A 16,955-nucleotide genomic window follows, 5' to 3' on the forward strand; every position below is an offset into this window, starting at 1 on the left:
ATTACCCTAAGCTGTTCACAAAAAAGGCGAGACTGATTCAAACACAGCGTCAAGCGTCTACGTAGCCCAGGAGAAGAGCCCTCACCGCTATTTCAAAACCATAGTCAACAATGATAATCATAATTTTTCCTCCACCTACTGGCTAAAGTACTTACTTTACTCCCTGAAACATAATACTAAAGTGTCACTTTTTCGCCCTCGGTAGTAAAAAACAGAAAAACTCCCTAGGGAGTAAAAGTGACTCCATTTAAATAACATGGGAAGCATCTCTATTTTAAAAACTTACATTATAATAGGTTAGAAGGTCTAAGCTCAGATGAGAAAGCATAAAGAGGTGTCTGTCATTGAGTCAACTGAATTCAATACCACAACCAGAAATTTGATCAACTCATGAAATATATGTTTGTATGATATTATATTCTTAATATTAGTAGACAATAAAAATGTATACAATTTTTAAAATATCTTATTCTATTCAAAATACCAGCCAACAAATATTTTTGACTTGCAATTCAAATCTGAACCGCGTGATCTGGAGTCAGTCATTTTTGGTAGACACCCAGCTGATATAATTGTTACAACTTTTGCAGATAGCGCAATCGGCAGTACCAATCAGACGGCCGGTTTTTAGGTTTTAGATTTTAGGTTATGTTGTTAGGAAACATTGTCACCAATACGTAAGTTATTAAAATGATTTTATTTGCAGTTTCTATAAAAAAATGTAGATGGAGGAAAAATGTTGTGTACATCACGAGTGAAAAATACTTTTTCTCCCTCAGGAAAATTGTTGCCCTCGGCTTCGCCTCGGGCTTCAAACTTTTCCCTCAGAGAGAAAAAGTCGTACTTTTCACTCTAGATATACAAATAAATATTTCTCTTAGTGAACTAACTATAGATGAAAAACACACAGCAAGGACAGTAAACGCTACACTGAGTGCAATCTCATTCTAAACTTGTTGTCAACTGGTAGTTAGAGTTGACAAGTTAGTTACCTTAATCTTTATTTCCACAAATAAATATAATATGTTAATAAATACCAACCCAGTGTCTTGGTCAGTCTCTTCCCTTTGTGAACAGAACAGGAATTGTAACCTCTCTATAAAGATAGGCTAGGCTAGTTGGGTAACGATTCAGAGCACAATCATTATACGTACATTCTATATTGAGATTCATTTCAAACTTTCAGCATCTCGTATAAATAAAATTAATGCATCCCATTCAACAATTGCTGACAGTTACAGTGAATCTCACTATAGTTTTTTCAATACGCATTATCAATCAATAGTATCTATAATTCATGAGCTTCAGAAAGATGAAAGTTTTAAAAACAGAATCAAAAGTCCGTAGAAATAGATAGCAAAATGGAACATCACTCTTAATTTAATACAGTATTTCATAATTTGAGAAAAGGACTGTACAGAATTGATTCCCTTAATGATGATTAAATAACTTGGAAAGATCTAAAAACAGAAATCCAAACTGATTCTTATTAAATGTGGATAGTAAAGAATTGTTGTGTAATCAATAAACTATTGATTGATAGTATTGATGAGTGATTGAACATTTCAGATACCCATCAATACAAAATTATCAAGAACAATGATTGAATAATACAAGTAAAGAATAAAATAGAAAAGATATTATATATCTTACAAAACAAATGATTACATCTTATCTACTAGAAGCTCTACTATAGATAGAAAGGTAATCAAGGCAAATATATCTATTGATAATTCAATAGATGATCTAATAATATAAATAATTAGCTTAAACAAATCTAGCTAAAGGTCTAACAAATAAATAATAATAAAAAATAAATACTTCAACAATAAAAAACAGATGATAAATGTTGCATAAAATTATATGAAATGATTGATGAATACGCAGTGATGGTGGGGCAAAAGCAGGATGGTTGTCTTTTCTTTCCTGTCCTCTTCTTTTCCTCCTCCTCCTTCCTTTCGTCTTGTGATCCTTACAAACTGCGAATGTGACGCATTCTCCTGAGCAGAATACAGCAGGAGCTCAGACTGCTGCTGCTGTTTCCTTTCAGTAGCTCCGAAACTTTCAACGTGTGTCGTGAGAAATCAATTTTGTCACAGAATACCTGAAAAAATTAAAATATCCTATACTATTGAACGAGCAATTTCTGTTTGGATGTTTTCATGTTTGTATTTCACCGGATCTCGAAAACGGCTCTTACGATTCTCACGAAATTCAGAACATAGTAGGTGTATAATATAAAAATTCGATTGCACTAGGTCTCATCCCTGGGAAAAGTCGCTGAAGGACATAAAAAGGATAATTATTATTCATCCTTGAAAAAACAGATGATAATAATTATTTCGTCGTCTGTTGATGATGGAAGTGAGTGAGTGAGTTCATGTGTGTGGGACCAATACCTACTATTACTATTAGTAATAGTAGGTATTGGTGGGACTGTGTCAAAATTATGACTCAGCTGTTGAACTTTTGTAATCTTTCAATCAGGTACTTAGTGCCGGTTGCAAAAAAGCCGGGTTTTTTTCAATCCTGATTAATTCCAGTAGATCCATCTTTTAGAAATGGTTTTCTCTGATTTGGTTCACGTGGAATTAATCAGGATTATAATTTAACCGGCTTTTATGCAAGCGGGCCTTTGTGAGGGAAATTTTTGCATTCCTCTGGGAATTAATCTCAATTTACTGTGATTGGATAGAACATTTCTGTATGAACTATGAATGTTATTATAATTTCTTCTTTCGTAATAATTTTTTTATGCTTTTGTACTCCAGAGCGAAGCTCGGGTCCCCGATATTTGTAGTGAACTCAATGCCGTTTTCACAGTGAAAGCTTAAACTGAATTGAATCAGCTGGTGGTTTGATCAAAATGAACCACATAACAAACGAAACTCACTATCTAATCCAGTTCGAATTTATATTCTGTTTAATCTGCAATAAACTGAACACTACCGGTTATTTATAAAAAATAAAAACCAGAGAACTATAGTAGATTCATTTCAACTGGCAGCATTCTTTATAAATAACATAAATTCTTCACATTAACCAAAGCTGATAGTTTGTGTGAGCACTCCCATCAATGGTATTTTTTTCGCCCAGCAGAAAATAAATTCATAGGAAAACACGGTTCAAAAATATCTGATTAATGTGTATTTCATTCTGCCAAAATGTGTGAACACTCACATGAGAATCAATGGATGGTAATCTTTTTTCTATGTAGAAATTCGTTGAATATTTTATACAATGATTATATATAACTGACTCTACACAGCAAAATCAGTTAATGATAAAGTAAGAATCATTTCAAACTGTCTAAATTATTTGAATGTGAAGCACTAGTGTTATTCATAAGGAATGATCACAGTTTCAAGTAGTGAACCTCAGTATAGTCGTTCGCTACTAAATCGCAATATATTTTTCCTACAGTTACCTTGAAAAGTGGCCATTGCTGGACTGATTACAGAACGTAAAGAATCACTTTTCCACTCTAGTGCGGGAAAAAATTTTTCCGCACTCCAGATTTGCAACATGACAACGCAAAACAGTTAGTAGGTTATATGGAGCACCAGTGCAGCAAAATCAAAATTAAGTTGGTAACAGTGACTATGGTATAGTGAGGTCCATGTTATAAGAATATTGAGGCGGTGGACACCGAGGACAGCGACAGCCACCACATGCCACATTAGTGACAGCCGCCCCTCCATTCAAACACTACTACATTATTCAATTTTATTTATTAATAATAAAATTACACAGATATACATTTGATGGATTTCAGGGAATTTTACCCATAATTACCCACTTTTCATATTCAATGGTAACTGTAGGAAAAATTTAATGTGAAATACGTGTGCAAAGTTCCTCTGCTGCACTCAAGAAACCATTCCGTAACGTTTCTTTCGGTGCAGCAAACTGTCACTTTGCGCACTAGTTGCACAAATAACTATTTTCTCATAGTCATTCAATTTCAGCTGTTTTACATCCATGAAATCAAGCCGGTAAACAGCTGATTGTAGAACAAATAAAAATATGATTCTCATTACAGCATACTATCATAGAGAAACAATAGCGTAAGTAGATATCCCATGGTATAGGGAGTTTATGTCGTAACTTTTACTGTTATCTCAAGCCGATAGTACACGTAGTTCTTTCCCTTGAATCTGTGTGACACTGGGAGTCTCTCATATTGTGCCGTTCATACACTCTCACCCCAACAAAACAGTGAAAATCTACAATAATCGACTTGAGAAAAAGTTACGACATAAACTCCCTAAACCATGGGATATTATCTACTTACGCAATTGTTTCTCTATGATACTATACCTTAGACCAGTTATAGAATAGACACGCTGGGAAGTCCAGCCTCTGAAGACAACATCTACTGCCATATCGCCAAATCGTGACGTCATCATCGGATAGAAAACTTTCAGATTGTGTCTATTTCAGAAGGATGTAAATTATTATTCATTAAAATGGTAGAATGGTAAACTCCCGCTGCGCTCCCGCTGAAATAGACACAATCTGCTATGGAAAACAATGTAAACAAACTCTACAGAAAAGTTTTCTATCTGATGCTGACGTCACGATATGGAAATATGGCAGTAGATGTTGGCTTCATCGACTTTCAGTATGAATATACAATGGGCCGTGTCTATTCTATAACTGGTCTAAGTACTATACTGAAATAAAATCATATATTTTCTTTACAGTCAAGTATGTTTCCTAATTCGAATTAGGAACAGCAAAACTGGTACAAAAACCGCCTTTAAGCGCTCCAGGTGGAAGTTTTGTCAACTACAATCAAGAAATTCCTGATTCGAAACTTGTAAACTAAAACTAATGCATTATATAAATATAACTTTTAGGTTATGTTTATATAATGCATTAGTCAGCAAAAGCAGGCAATGTTTTCTGTTTCTCAATTATTCTTTTCTAGATTATTAAGACAAAAAAATAGTGTAAGTTACTTGGACGTGAATGTCTTTTGCAGTGCTCGAATGAAATTCTAGTCTCGGCTGACGCCTCGACTAAAAACATCATTCTCGCCTGCAAAAGGCCCCTTCCCGTCCTTGTGACTCAAGATACTATTTTACTATATTTCATACAGAGACCTCCTGTGGAAGGGGTATGAGGATTTGCCAAATCACAACTAAAATTCAGCTCTCCTAATGAGTCTAATAAAACTAATGAATCGTTAGAGTTGGAATCGATTGTCTGGCGTCGACGAAGTGATCGTGGAATTCGGAAATGGAATAAAAGCTGCTTCACTGCTCTCTTCAATTCCATTCTAAATCTTTTTCGCTCCAGCTCATTCATGTCATCAGGTAAAGCATTATAGAGATGAAAACTTGAACTTTTAACCCCCTCAGCATATAGTAAGGTTCTATGCTGTTCTTCTCCGAGATGGTGACGCCTTCGTGTATCATATGTGTGTATCAGAGAACATCTAATCATACTATTATCATTATTTTTAATAAGGCAAATACATTCCAACATGAAAAGGCTGGGAATTTGTAGTTTTTCTAGCGGTTCAACATATGGACGGCAGCTTGTCCTCGTTGTTTATCATAAGTTTATTATTCATCTATGTAAATTGGTATAAAGTAGGCAGTTGATTTAGATCAAGTTAACAAAGATCCTTAGAAGTTAAGTTCTGAGTTGATAAATTTGAAATAGTTACCTTGCTTGATTCTGGAATTTCCTCGTCCGCTCGATGAATCATGGTGCCATTTATGTAAAGGACATTAGCCGCATTCTCTTCAGGTACAGTTAGCGTTTGGTAGCTGAACGTTGCTTCTCTTGCAATGCGCTATAATTATTAGAAAAACAAGCATTAGTAACATTTATTAGCATAATAAAACAAATATTTTCTGTAGTGTTGAGAATACTCTGGATAATTTTACAGTACAAATAAAATTGATGAGGAAATTGGATAGATTACTGAAATTAAACTATCACTAGTTGACTAGAAATTCGAAATGAAATGAAAAATAAATTATAAATTTATAATGAAAATGAATAAATTATAGATTCGATAGATTATTAAAATTTTATTAACATGAATTAACTATAATTTGAATATTTTATTATAAATTTTCCGTAATTATTCTCAATAATATTGGATGTTCAGCATCTATACAGGGTTAATGAAACTAAGGAAACAGCTTTTATTTTTATTTTAAAGGGGAAATTTGACGATAGGTATGATTGGGGATCCTATTAGAATTAAAAAAAAAACTACTTTTCTGTCTCTTCAAAATTTTGGTCCGCCATCTTGAATCCAACTTTATTTTTTGAATGGGAACGTGGTCATAATTGGTATTTTTAAATGTGAATAACTTTGATACGGATTGAGATATCGAAGTGCGGTTTTCGCCGTTCATTTTCTCGTGAAATCGAAATCATGTATCATATGACAACCTTTCCATTTAAAGAAATTAAGTTGGATTTGAAATGGCGGTTCCAAGATGGCGGACCAAAATTTTGAAACAAAAGAGAAATAGTTTTTTAATCCTAATAGGATCCCCAATCAGACCTATCGTCAAATTTCCCTTTTAAAAGAAGTACCAATGTATTTCCATAATTTTCACCAACGCTTAAGGGGATTATCCTATAAGTTTAATTTTGTAAGAAGTATAGGGGTAAACAGCTTTTGTGATTATTGCTTTTACATTTCTCATATTTTATTCCGAAATTTCCTTCTCCGTTCCAACCAGAATAGATTGTTGGAGGTAGTTTCGAACTCTGCGTTCAAGTGGCACTTGAAGAACTGGCTGTTTGATATCAGTGAGGATAATGCCATCTCACTCATTGTTACTGGGGGTGCGCGTGTTTGATTCAATTTGGGCGCCTTCAGAGAGATTTTTTTTCAGTTCTGTCATGCTTGTCTGATCTGTTTTCCTGACTTGAATTTGTTATTTAAATTGTAGCCTTCCTCGCTATTCCTTGGTTTTCATCATCTTTTAATCATAATTTCATCATAATTCAGTTTTCCACTTTTTTTTTATCCCTTCTTAATGCATGGGGTTTATAGTTTCATAATTGAAAATTATTTTAATGTAGTTTAGATCTCTAATAAAAATTGAGATCTCTCTTTATAATTATAGATATAACACATATTGTTACGATAACTCGAGCTTACGCACAGGCCTTTGTTGCCTATGTAAGCTCTTTCCTATCTGATACAAGAATAAAATTGTGATAGTTCAAGAGTTCTATTGTTTAGTATAGTTCTATATTTTGTTGTTTGTTTTTTGTAAGTATATTATATCATTTCTTGAATTGTATAAACCTTATTGCTCAAGATTCTATGTAACTGCTTGAATTGTATTCAGAAGGAAAAAATAAATTGAATTGAATTGATTACATTTAAAAATGAGGTTGGGGTTATTTCATTTCATTTAGTTTTGTGATCGGCTGCTTCTTTGATTAATTTATGTGAACTTATTTCAATGAGCAATGAAATTGTTTCTCTCCAAATAGTAAAGTAAATTCGTATGGCGTTTTTTAGTGAGGAGTCCCTTGCGGGAAGGCCCTACCTGGCCTAAATATATAATTCAATCCATCAATGAGCCTTACGACTGTCATACTTCAGCCGGGACCGACCAATTAAGGTGCTTATCCGATAACACGGGAGTGACCTTGTTAAAAACTAGGGGTGATACATGGGTTTTGAAGCCAGAATCAAATAATTGGAGGAAAGTCATCTACTTCTATAAATAAAGCTATTTTTGAATGAACTGAACATTCAAATAAGTGAATTTAAAACGATTTAATGTAAATGAAAACGTGAAATGTGAATTACAATAGAAGCAAGTAATTTAGAGAAAATTAAGAACGAATTGTACTGGAATTTATATAATATTAAAAATATATTAGAGAGAATTGATAATGAATACAAATTTTGAATATAGTACGTTGGATTGAGCAAAACTAAAAATACTTTGTGCATACTAACAAGACAGAGTTTGATAGTAGTGACATAAATGCGCTTCATATACAATATTATTAGTCTCATTTGATACTTGAACGATAAATTCCCAAGAATAGTAAACACGTACCTTGAGAACATCTTGAGACCCCTTTCCAGAACTCACACAAAGCACGTCAGGTCCTGCCATAGAAACCAAAGATTTAAGATGTTGACTTTCTGTTACCTGAGAATAACAATTACAATTTATATAATACATATTCACAATTACAATAATACATTTTCAATCAAATACAATTTTGTGTAAATTCTTAATTTGGAAAACCATGAGTACAACAATACACTTTTACTGAATTTTATAATCATGAATGCCACCTATTATGCATGTAGTTTTCAATAAGTAGGTACCTATTTAGACATTGCGACATGTGAATATGTTTATTATAAATTTTTAAATAATTCCCCGAATAGCCTGAATTTCTTTAGGGTGAATCATTGTGTGATCGTATATGTGCAAGTGCACCAGTAAACGCATGTCTAGGTATATGACCAAGCGTGCAGATGAGACAAAATCTGGAAAGAGTAACAGGAACACTCACACTGACCGCGTGCACTTTCTGGTTGCTTTCGGTGTGAGCAAGTCATAATAAATAAAAGTCACGTGTTTCAATGGCACTTTCCACATTTTGTTTTTCGGCTAATACAGAAATCCAGTATATTATAATTATACAGGGTGATTCTTAATTATGGTAAAATAATTCAATTCGTGATAGTAGAGGTAAAAATAAGATAAAAAGTTCTTATAAACATAAATCCATTAGCGAGCTATACAGAGTGAAAGATTTCGCCCGGAATTCAGTTCCTCTGGAGAAATACGCCGATGCTGAATTGTTTGGGAACTAGTTTTTGAAAAACTTATGGTGAATTCATATGGAAAAAATATCTGGAAAATTGAATAGAACTAGTCTGGAAGCTGTAGTGTGAGTAGTTTTTGAGAAAAAAGTTGAAATATGCAAAATATCTAAGTAGAAAAACACAGACTTTTACGTTTGATGCCCAATAACTTTCTTTAATGACCAGTAAACGAATAATTTTTCGCAATAAAAATTATTGTAGAGAACTTAATTCTGAAAAGAATATGTAAGCTGTGTAAACTAAATTCAAATAAAGGATAAATAAAATGTATTCTTATGTAGTACATTACACCGCAAAAATTTGCTGTTTTATGAGGAGAGAACTAATAACTCATAGGTTGTAGCTGATTGCAAATAAAACATGAATTTAAATAACAGCTGTTTCAAAACAGCTGATTTATTTTGTTTTAAATAAGAAAATTATTTGAAAGAAATTATCAGATGAATTATTTTCAGAAATATTTTAGCTCACTGTTGAAGAAAACAACAAATTGTAAGTTAGGCCTACTGTAACCGCGCTGTGTTTTTTGTTTAATCTATTAACCAGTTATTTGTAACCATTTCACTTTGCTTTTGTGTTAACTTTTTAAAAAATGGCAGGTAATTTTAGACATTATTCATACTCCGAATTAGCTGACATGCATTTAATGTATGGGATGGGACACTGTAATAGTACTGAAGCAAGACGATTGTATCAAGAGAATTTTCCTAACCGAGTATGTCAAAGTTCAAGATTTTTCCCTCTATTCATCAACGTCTGTCTGAAACAGGTTCTTTGATGTCCAAAGAGCACATTTATGCAGGCAGACCTTGATCTACTAGGACTGTTGAGTTAGAAGAACAAGTTCTTAATGAAATTTATGAACATCCAGAGAAGAGCACAAGAGAATTGTCAGTGCAGTTTAATGTCAATTAATCTATTATTTGGAGGATACTAAAAGAGCAAGAATTACATCCATACCACCTCCAGAAAGTTCATACTCTATTGCCACCAGACTGTATTCCCCGTGCTAGTATTTGCCAATGGTTTTTAGAAAAACTTTTTTTTTAACAACCGTTCAATTCACAAGAACAGCTATCGTTAACATCCACAACCAACATATTTGGGCAGATGAGAATCATCATGCCATCAATCCTAATCGTCCACAACATCAGTTTTCAGTAAAACGTTTGGGCAGGAATCAGGAGATCATCTACTTCTGTTCGAGCTTCCTCCCAGGCTTATTGGCATAATCTACTTAAACTTTTTGAGAGAGGAGCTATTTATCTTACTTGAAGATGTACCTCTTCAGTTGCGCCAAAACATTTGGTTCATGCATGATGGAGCTCCAGCACACTTCAGTGTTGCTGTTCGTGAACACCTGAATCACAGCTTTCCAAATCAATGGATAGGCCGAAGTGGGCCAGTACCGTGGCCAGCTAAGTCACCACACTTAAATCCTTTGGATTTTTATCTTTGGGGACACTTGAAAACCTTAGTATACTATACTCCAATTGATACCATTGAAGAACTCCGATTAAGGATGTTGAACGGAATAGAAATGATAAAGCAGACTCCTGAAATATTTCAACGGGTCTGACAATCGATGAGAAGACGTCTGAACATATGCATTAAGAACAACGAAGGTCACTTTGAACATCGTCTTTAGTCTTTTGGTATAAGTTTAATGTCATTAAAATATGTTACTTTCATATAAAAATAAAACTTTTCATAAAACCGAATATTTTATTTGCAATCAGCTACAACCTATGAGTTATTAGTTCTCTCCTCATAAAACAGCAAATTTTTGTGGGGTAATGTACTACATTACATTACCCCATTTTGTGGGGTAAGAATACATTTTATTTAAATTAAGTTTACACAGCTTACATAATTCTTTTCAGAATTAAATTCTCTACAATTTTTATTGCGAAAAATTATTTGTTTACTGGTCATTAAAGAAAGTTATTTGGCATCAAACGTAAAAGTCTGTGTTTTTCTACATAGATTTTTTGCATATTTCAACTTTTTTCTCAAAAACTACTCACACTACAGCTTCCAGACTAGTTTTATTCAATTTTTCAGATATTTTTCCATATGAATCCACCATAAGTTTTTCAAAAACTAGTCTCCAAACAATTCAGCATTGGTGTATTTCACCAGAGGAACTGCATTCCGGGCGAAATCTTTCACTCTGTATAGCTCGCTAATGAAGCGTTTATGGATATATGTTTATGAGTGCTTTTTTTCTTATTTTTACCTCTACTATCACGTATTAAATTATTTTACCATAATTAAGAATCACCCTGTATAGTCTTTATTCAATATTCTCTGTAAATATTGTACTTGATCAGTGATTTTAGCACCACTCCAGATATGGCTGTCTAGTTTCAAAAATCCAGTATATAATTATATAGTTTTTATTCAATATTCTCTGTAAATCTTGTACTTGATCTGTATTACATGCTGGTGGTCTTTTTTATTTATTACTTCACACTTTACATTGAATGAATATGAATAAGAATTCCGTATATTGTGCATGTCTAGATTTGAATAAATATACAACACTTCACTTCCAAATGGAACGGAACTGGAGTTGAAAAAGAAGAAATAAATGAGAAATTTGTAGAAGTAATTGCACCTTGATTGCACTGCATGGATATTCTGGGAAGGCAGCGGCCACAGCCCTAGCACCTGCCTCATTCGTCCATTTCGATAAACCCACGAAGAACTCTCTCCCTGCAACAACAATCAATGTTACACATTTGGACCTGTAGAGGTTATTTTATCATTAATTGTTATGAGATATTACATTTTAAAAGAATCTCATAATATATGGGTACCTGAATTTGTATTTTTTCGTGGTTCTTAACATTTTTTTTGAATGGATATAAAATGTATAATCTGGTTTATTTTGTCTGAATATTAAGCTTAATATTCTTGCAATGTATCATTCTTCATTGAAAGAATTTATTGAAAATATACAATCATCAGATCGAAAATCACTTTCCGTAGGTTCAGAAGTGAAATTATCAATAAACGGTATGTAATGTGAAATTTTCATCTTTCAATTTCTCCTTGAATATTTTATAATTGTTTGCTTTTAAAATATGAATTTGTGTTTATAAATAGGTTTTCTTAATTTTAAACTTTATAAAATAGAAACTCAGGAAGTAGAAGTGCAAATTTTAGTGAGAAAACATGGAGAACCCAAAATATAACCTATAAACTTCAGTGTTAATAGGAAGAAAGGACATTGGTTAATACGGCGAGGCAGAACATACGAAAGGATCTCTCTGCCGATAAAAGGGATATGAATAAATAAAATAAAACGGTATTAAAAATGGCATTGCATATGATTTTCTTCTGAGACATTCTTTTTGAAAATGATTGAAAACAATGAATAGGGGCCAAGCCACATGAAGCGTCTTTTAGGCGTTTTTGCACTGGCGGTGGACAGCTTCCTGCCTTGCCGGCTCGTCCGAAATCGCATGAAAACCCGCTTCATGTGGCTTGGCTCTAGATGTATATATACTTCTTGAGTAAGTTTAAAGTCTGCCCTGGACAAATATAAAACCAGTTTATACTATTCTCTCTTTCCAATGGCGCTACAGCCCAAATCGGGCTCTGGCCTCAACCAAAATACGCCTCCATCCATCTCTATCTAACGCCGCTCTCTTCCATCCCCTTAATTGTGACATTTCATTAGCATCCTTTTGCACTCTATCCTCCCATCGCTCCCTTGGTCTCCCTACAGGTCGTCTTCCTCCAGGCTGACCAACTAACACTTCCTTGGCACTCGTGTTTCAGGCATTCTTTGCACATGCCCTGCCCATCGGAGGCGCATCAATTTTATGTGGACCGATAATTGGGGCTCTGCATAAAGCTCTTTCAATTCAGCATTCGTACGTATGCGCCATTGTCCATCCTCGCAAACCGGTCCATAGTTTATACTATTGCAGCAAATTAATAAAACTTTCATTGAAAATTATAAAAAAAGGTAACTAAAATTTCTATTTTTAGTTTTCACAATTTGGAATTTTAGTTGATAGAGTTTCAGAACGTGGAATAATAAAATGGTATACCATAGCAGCAAATTAATAAAACTTCATTAAAAATTATAAAAAAGGTAACTAAAATTTGGAATTTTAGTTTTCACAATTTGGAATTTTAGTTGATAGTTTCAGAACGTGGAATAATAAAAAAAAGAAAAATCAAGATTGCTTCTTAGAATACTGTATTTGTAAAGTGTGAAGGCGGCAATGAAACTGCCTACTCGAGCAATATAAAACCGTTCTTCATTTCAGCTTTGAATATTTAAAAATATCTGATGAAGTCATAGACTAGCGCAAGCCACAATGATAATGTATTACAGTGGTTGACTTCATCGGCTAATTTTAAGATGAGTATAGAATGCAATCCCACTCACTTCCGCAAGCTATCTTTGTTTTCAATTTTAAATAATGTAATGGGAAAAGAGATAATAGTTATTCATACTTGAGATTCCAGAACAATTGGTTTTGTTACAACATAATTCAATTAGATTTGTTTATATTTTATTCAATACTTTATTGGCTTTGATCTACATTGTTCAATTTCAATTATTATTTAATGTTTATTAAAATAGTTCAATTCATCTTCACATGAAGTTTCAACTGGATGAGTACATTTCTAGTGGAATGGAGAAAGTATTTACTCATTCAATTTTCAATTATAAACAATATTTCTATTATAGTTCCCACAAAAACTATAGACTAGTAGTTCTGTGAACAGTAGACCTCACGCAGTATTCTCATCCACAAGTACCTGATTGATAATTCTATAGTCTGATTTTTACTCTAATATTGGCATATGAAGGAGGCTCCTTTTTCCTTTTATATTATCCTTGAAATGCAAAATTTCCAAAACCTTGTATATACGTCGACGCGCAATTAAAAAAGGAACATACCTGTCAAATTTCATGAAAATCTATTACCGCGCTTCGCCGTAAATGCACAACATATAAACATTTAAACATTAAGAGAAATGCAAAACCGTCGACTTGAATCTTAGACCTCATTTCGCTCGGTCAATAAAAATTGGAAAATACTAAAAGCTACTGTTGTTAACTATTTATCGTATCATTATAGATGGATTATACAAGCATGTTATTATTATTATTAACATTGGGGACACATAAGGTATCATTCATAATTTTTTTATGCTCATACAGTATAACAATCAAACTAGAAATGTCTCAACTAAAAGACTTCATTTAGGGCCGTGATGGCCCAATCTGATTGACTGATATTTGGAGTATTTTTGTGTAGAGCGAATATTATCATTTATCAAAGTTTTGATGGGGAAAGCTAATACTTCATTTTTTTCAAGTTCTGATGGGATATTTTGATGAAGCAAACCATCTCAGTTGAACAGATGATGGGAGGTATCTGAAGAAGCTGTTGGATTGGATAGTGGAGAGGGGGGAGAATTCATGCTTCAATGACCCCAATTTGAGATGCATTCTGGTTGATGGGTATGTGGGGTGGGGTGAGGGGGCTTGAAAAGGCTTCATGCTCTGATTCTTGACGTATAGTCGTCTGAAGTCAATCGTTGGGCTAATGATGCCCAATTCAAGCTGTTCTTCTCAATTGACTTGAATTCATCTCCATTTCTAATCGTCACAAGAACTTTGAATGAAATTATTCCAACACTTACCAGTTTCTTGACTATTTTACCAAGCTTCGAGGAAAAATGAAATAAATATTTTTTCAAACTTTATTTAGTAAGCGTGAATATTAGGAATGGTTGTAAATGCTTTGGTTGATATGTTTCTATACATTAACTATACCGTACAGACTATATTTCCATATAGATTTTTTCAATTTGATAAACTACAATATAACCCTTTTAGAACTGAACAAGTTTCTGCTAATTATTCCATTTTCAAGTATTTTAATGCATTATTTCTCATAATTCCTTGTTATATAGAATTATATAATTTCTTCCTATTTCATTTTATTAAGGATGCCCACGAGCTTTTAGCTTGTGCGTAGGTAATAGAAAGTGCGTGAGTGAATTGATGAATTAATCATACAAAAACAGTCGGTTTATTTACTCACCACAATGAAATTGATAAAGAATATTATAAGAATGTAATTTATGAATATAACTACTTAAAATTAACAATACATGCAATTGATTTTATGATACAAATAATAATGGGATATGAATATGTTTGCTCATTATTAAAATATAGTTTGAATAGTCTAAATAAGAAAATCCATTTTTAATAAACTGGTTCTCATCATTCATTGCTGAAAAAAAATTATATTAAATCCACATCTGGGAATGCTTTTTTAGCAAGAGTGAGGTGTAATCATAGAAGAATTTAAATAATATAAATACTGAAAAAGTATTGGAAATGAAATTTGATTTGAAAAAGAATTGAAACAGTCTATGTTGGCCAGGTGCAACATTCCAAAACATAAAACATTAATATTTTTCAATTACAAAATTAAAATAGAAAATATCACTTATGAATAACACAGAAAATGTATTACTCAAAACTAATTGGCTACAGTTATACAGTTGGTCACATAAATAACGTTTTCATATTTTTCTGTAAAATATCACGATTAACGGAAAACCGTTTAATGAGAAGAGTATAAAATTGATAACAATGATGACATATATTGAGCCACATTATTGACAGCTTCTTAAAATACGATTAGGTTTGATATATTTTTCTTTTTTAGTTTCCAAATCAACTGATTGCATAGTTGAAAATATTTTTAAAGACAGCAGTAGAAATATAAAAATTTAGCAAATAAATGTGAGGCAATTAATTACAACATTATCGAAATATTATGAATGATTAGAGAATAATTTAACATAGTTAATTACAAACCTGTGAAGAGGACATCACCTCCGTCCAGTTTAGCTGCTTCATCAGAAATTTCGATGATCGGTAAATCAAGTTCCTTTTTAATGACAGCTCGTATTGTATCAACCTGAAAATTAATAGAATGGAGCTTAGAATCAATTATTCATTTAATCAATTTAATCAATTAATCATTATTATTGCGAGAGTACCAAAAGCTATACATTTCATACGTTAAACCAAAAATTATGAAGTGAAAGAGTAAGTGAGTTAAGCTACTGAAAAAAAATTCTAATTGAACGAGCATAACGAGTTCCTACTTTTGTCTTCAGACTCGAGTCGACCGTTTGAGGGTTTGTTTGTATGTAAGTTTGACGTTAACTTTTATCATATTTATATTTATTCATTTATTGAAATTCTTTGAATTTATTATACAGATCGAGTTCGGTGACTCAAAAAGTAAATTGAGTCACTACTTAACAGGATATCATTAAAAGTTCATAATAAAACTAATTGTATCAGTGGAAGATGAAATTGTGGATGGAAATTAAACTATAGAGGAGCAAAATTTAAGAATGATTAACTGCAGTCTGAATAAAATAGCTTGAAACTTGAACATCCGGTCAGCCAAATATCGGAGTTCATTAATAAGTTGCAATCAAATGTGACAACGCTGCAATCAGCTAACGGCAACAGAGTTGTCACATTCTTATATTTAATATAATATTCAGTCACAATATAGGATTGCTTGAAAAAATGTTTCCTATAGTGAGGTCTACGTTATAATGGCGAGGAAGTGTATAAGTGGAGAAAGATAGGAGAACAACGTTGCCGATCCCCTGTCTTGACAATTTCATTTATCATTTGTTCAGTCTTCGCCACAGTCGGTGACCGGGGCGATATAGTGAAAGGAGCTATGCTCAGTGAGAGAAGTTGTGTGTATTTTTGGGTTCAAAATTTTATAAAATAACTTGATTAATTCAATATGAAGTGATAATTAAGTGCTATTTTTAAATATAGTTTGGTGTTTTAATTTCTCTAAATTCAAAATGTTTAGCTTATATATATATATTTTTGGACGAAAATTGAACTTGAACGTTTTACAGTAGAAACATAACCTATTTTTCGGACATTATACTAATTTATCAAAATTTGGGAATGGAATAGATTTGGGCCAAGCCTGTTGTTCCTTCCTAATCATATTTATATGATTTGTGATTCTGTCCATGAATAAATAAATAAATATTTCTTCATGCTTGAGGAGGTCAGTGA

The 16,955-nt window shown here is 32.8% G+C and overlaps 1 protein-coding gene across 1 annotated transcript; it reads right to left on the bottom strand.

Annotated features, from left to right (window-relative positions):
- Nucleotides 1–877: 877 nt before the first annotated feature.
- On the bottom strand, nucleotides 878–15,846 carry LOC111048652 (N(G),N(G)-dimethylarginine dimethylaminohydrolase 1; the record flags this gene model as incomplete). Its single annotated transcript, XM_039431373.1, has 5 exons — nucleotides 878–2,104; nucleotides 5,678–5,806; nucleotides 8,058–8,153; nucleotides 11,463–11,560; nucleotides 15,711–15,846. Coding segments are annotated over 5 exons (591 nt in total), but the record flags the coding sequence as incomplete, so codon positions are not given.
- Nucleotides 15,847–16,955: the final 1,109 nt, after the last annotated feature.

Source organism: Nilaparvata lugens, chromosome 6 (genome assembly GCF_014356525.2).
Source record: "Nilaparvata lugens isolate BPH chromosome 6, ASM1435652v1, whole genome shotgun sequence".
NCBI classification, from domain to species: Eukaryota; Metazoa; Arthropoda; class Insecta; order Hemiptera; family Delphacidae; genus Nilaparvata; species Nilaparvata lugens.